The sequence below is a fragment of the Arachis ipaensis genome, chromosome B10 (genome assembly GCF_000816755.2).
Source record: "Arachis ipaensis cultivar K30076 chromosome B10, Araip1.1, whole genome shotgun sequence".
NCBI lineage: Eukaryota > Viridiplantae > Streptophyta > Magnoliopsida > Fabales > Fabaceae > Arachis > Arachis ipaensis.
Genome location: NC_029794.2, coordinates 1,192,785 through 1,196,229, shown reverse-complemented (window position 1 = coordinate 1,196,229; position 3,445 = coordinate 1,192,785). Strand labels below are relative to the sequence as shown.

The following is a 3,445-nucleotide window of genomic DNA, read 5'->3' as shown; positions in this document are numbered from 1 at the left end:
GATAGCACTACATATAAATATCTCGAGGTTTGTGCAATTTGAGCAGAGGCAGTGAAATTTATGTCCCACCTCTTAAGTTATATGCATATATCTCACTTTGCTTGTATGTCTAGATTTTCTCTGAATGTTTTGTGTAATAAAAAATTATGTTAACACTATGTTTACTTTCCTATCTTGACCCTTGAATGGTCAGAGCGTGCTGTATTTTTGCCCCTTCTGTAGATTGTCTTGATTAATTCTGATGGTATGATGTTTCCCTTTTTCATTTTAATATGGTCATTGCATGAAGGTTTAGTGTGGTGCATTTATGTGGGGTTCCCCGTGAATGATGATTTTCCTTTTGATATCATGCTCTTGTTTGGCCAGCAGTGACTTCATTTTCCTTTCCTGTTCTTGTTCAGGATAAGACATCTGTGCCATATCAACCAGTTTATAGTGATCAGCAAGCAAGGTAGTCATAATTTTCTAATCATTTTGTTCATTTCCTCTCATAATAGTTATTGGCATAGCATGTCAATCTAGGGGGTTATATGAAGAAAATATGTCTATTATATTTAAATTTACATTACAGGTATATTAGTATCCACTACAATGTTAATCCATTTTAACCTGTTTTACGTGTTTGCATTCAGATTTCTTTCTGAATATAGATTTGATGTCTCAAAGTTGGAGCCATTGGTAGCCAAGGTTAGCCCGTTGATTGTGTTTTCAGTGAGAATGTTCCTTTATCTTTGGTATAATGCTTCTCCTACGTCCACAAGCTAATATGATGCCTATGGTTGTTGCAGCCTCATTCTCCGGATAACCGTGCTTTGGCTAGAGAGTGCAAGGACGTGAAAATTGACAGAGTATACATAGGATCTTGCACGGGTGGAAAAACAGAGGATTTCATGGCTGCAGCAAAAGTTTTTCTAGCTTCGGTAAAGCATTGTATTTTTATATTCCGTATATAAATTCTAAATATTGCTGACTTCTGATTTGACTTCTGATTGATGTGTCTTATGGATGAATAACTCTATTTATGTACAAGGCTAAATGTCGTCGTTTGATCCATATAGCCGATCCCACCTAGTGGGATAGGGTTTTGGTGGTGGTGGTGTTGTATGTACAATGCTAAATTACATATACTACAACCTATGATTTGTTAGTATTGTATGACCAATCTCTGTCTTAAAATGTTTGAGCCTATTTGCTACATTTCTTTTTTCTGTATGGTATTTTGTCATGGATATGCTTTTTTTTATGACATTTGTGTTAATGTGCCTTGGGACTTTAAAATTATTTCTGCTGATGAAAAGCTTGATATCTGCATCTGCAGGGTAAAAAAGTTAAAGTACCCACATTTCTTGTGCCTGCAACACAGAAGGTTTGGATTTTTTTTTTTCATGTTTCTTTGTATCAGAGATGTTAGAGTCCCATATTGCCTCGAGCTAGCTTTCAAAGTTGAGTTAGTTCCACCTAATTCCCGTTAAGATGATTTACAATAATTAATCAAATATTTCAGGTTTGGATGGACTTATATAGCATCCCAGTACCTGGAGCTGGTGGTAAGACTTGCTCCCAGATATTTGAAGAAGCTGGATGTGACACACCTGCTAGTCCTAGTTGTGGTGCTTGTTTGGGTGGCCCAAAGGATACTTATGCACGCTTGAATGAACCTCAGGCAAGTTCCCATCCATTTGTTTGGGATAGTATTATATTAGAGCAACTCAAATTCCTCATAATACTATACTAGAGTTATTGTGTCTTGGTAGTTCCTTTATTTATACAGAATATAGGGACGTGTGATTCTGTGAACTGAAATAAGCAGCGGGTTATTATTTATTTTCTCTATTTCAATATAAATGTCACTTGGATTGAATTTGTACATTGAAAAATCAATGTATCTACATATAATTGTATCCATCTAAATCGTTTCTTCAATGTACGAATATTTCAAAGCATAACACTTAGTTTAAAATGGATTGGCCTTCCCCCGGACCTTGCGTAACGCAAAATGCTTTTTGCCAGGCTGTCCTTTTGTCTCCACCTAGTGGAAAAAAAGGTTTTGTAGTCGTATCTTATGCATGGCTGCTCCTCTACCACATGGTTGCCAACATTTATATGCTTTCTTGATAGATAATGAGATTGAAATCTGAATCACCATTTTTGGCTGATTGTGCAGGTTTGTGTTTCAACTACAAATAGGAACTTCCCGGGCCGAATGGGACACAAGGAAGGCCAGATATATCTGGCTTCTCCATATACAGCTGCGGCATCTGCATTGACTGGTTATGTTACTGATCCAAGAGAATTCTTGCAGTAAGGTTATTGTTTTATGATAATACCCTTTCCGATCTATTTGACTGGGGAAGTTTTGTATACTATGTAGCCATTAAAACTGTAAGTTATTGAAGTTTATAGATCTATCTGTCTGTTTTCCCCCTTTAAGAAGTCTTGCGACTGTTAATCCTTTCTGGTGCTTAGTTTCAATAATAAAATAAGATTTTATGTAGTACTTAGCTTGAGATCTATGTTGGTCATTGCTGTAACAATTTTGTAGATGTTTAATATTTTCTTGATCTTATAACCATTCAAGTATAAGGCTAGTGTATAGTTTTGTGAAAGGGAATACAAGAGGATAAAAGCATTATAATGTTTTAATGGATCCATAGAAGGATTGCTCACAGCTCATTCTCTATTGTATATCCTACTAAAATTTCTTTTCTATAAAAATCAGGTAATTTTATTTCATTATCATAGGTTAGGATACACTTCTCCTCCTTTTTGGTCTTTTATTCCCAGATGTTTCCTCCGAGCTTTTTTCATTTTATTGTTTCACTTGGTTTGAACCTATGATGCACGGACAATCACACGGACACACACGACACGGGACACGCTGACACGTGAATTTTAAAATCTTACATGACATGGGGACACGTATACATATAAAATATAAAGTATTTTTTAGATAAATCATAATAATATTTTGATATTTTATTGATATTAAAATATAAATTAAATTTTTTAATTATTTTTAATGTTTTATTTTAATTATATCAAGTATTTAAAATATTTTTTGTTTTAATAAATAATAATATATACTATATCTAAATTTATTTTAAAAATATATGTTAAGAATAAGACTGGACACGCTGACACGTGATGGTATTTAGGTGTGTCCAGACGTATCTGGAGAAGAACTTTTTATTTTTTATTAAGACACGGTTGGACACGACAGACATGTATGTCGGACGAGTATCGTGTCCAAAATGTGTCCGACATGCAAATACGGCAACTCAGCGAAGTGTTCGTGCTTCATAGGTTTTAATTATCAATAGGTTGGAGTAAGGGAATGGATTTTATTAATTTCTTTTTTCTCAATGAATCCAAAAGTAACCATATACAAGGTGATTAAAGGATATTTATATATAAACAGTTTTACTGTAAACATGGCATAAAAGGC

General features: G+C 34.4%; 1 protein-coding gene across 1 annotated transcript in view; it reads left to right on the top strand.

The window, feature by feature from the left end:
- Nucleotides 1–2,637, top strand: part of LOC107623147 (3-isopropylmalate dehydratase large subunit, chloroplastic) — a gene marked incomplete in the record, with an annotated part of 5,201 nt that extends 2,564 nt beyond the window's left edge. The window contains 7 exon segments of the mRNA XM_016325305.2: nucleotides 1–27; nucleotides 402–451; nucleotides 633–687; nucleotides 789–920; nucleotides 1,319–1,366; nucleotides 1,505–1,663; nucleotides 2,165–2,637. Of these exon segments, the coding sequence (XP_016180791.1) occupies nucleotides 1–27; nucleotides 402–451; nucleotides 633–687; nucleotides 789–920; nucleotides 1,319–1,366; nucleotides 1,505–1,663; nucleotides 2,165–2,305 (612 nt within the window).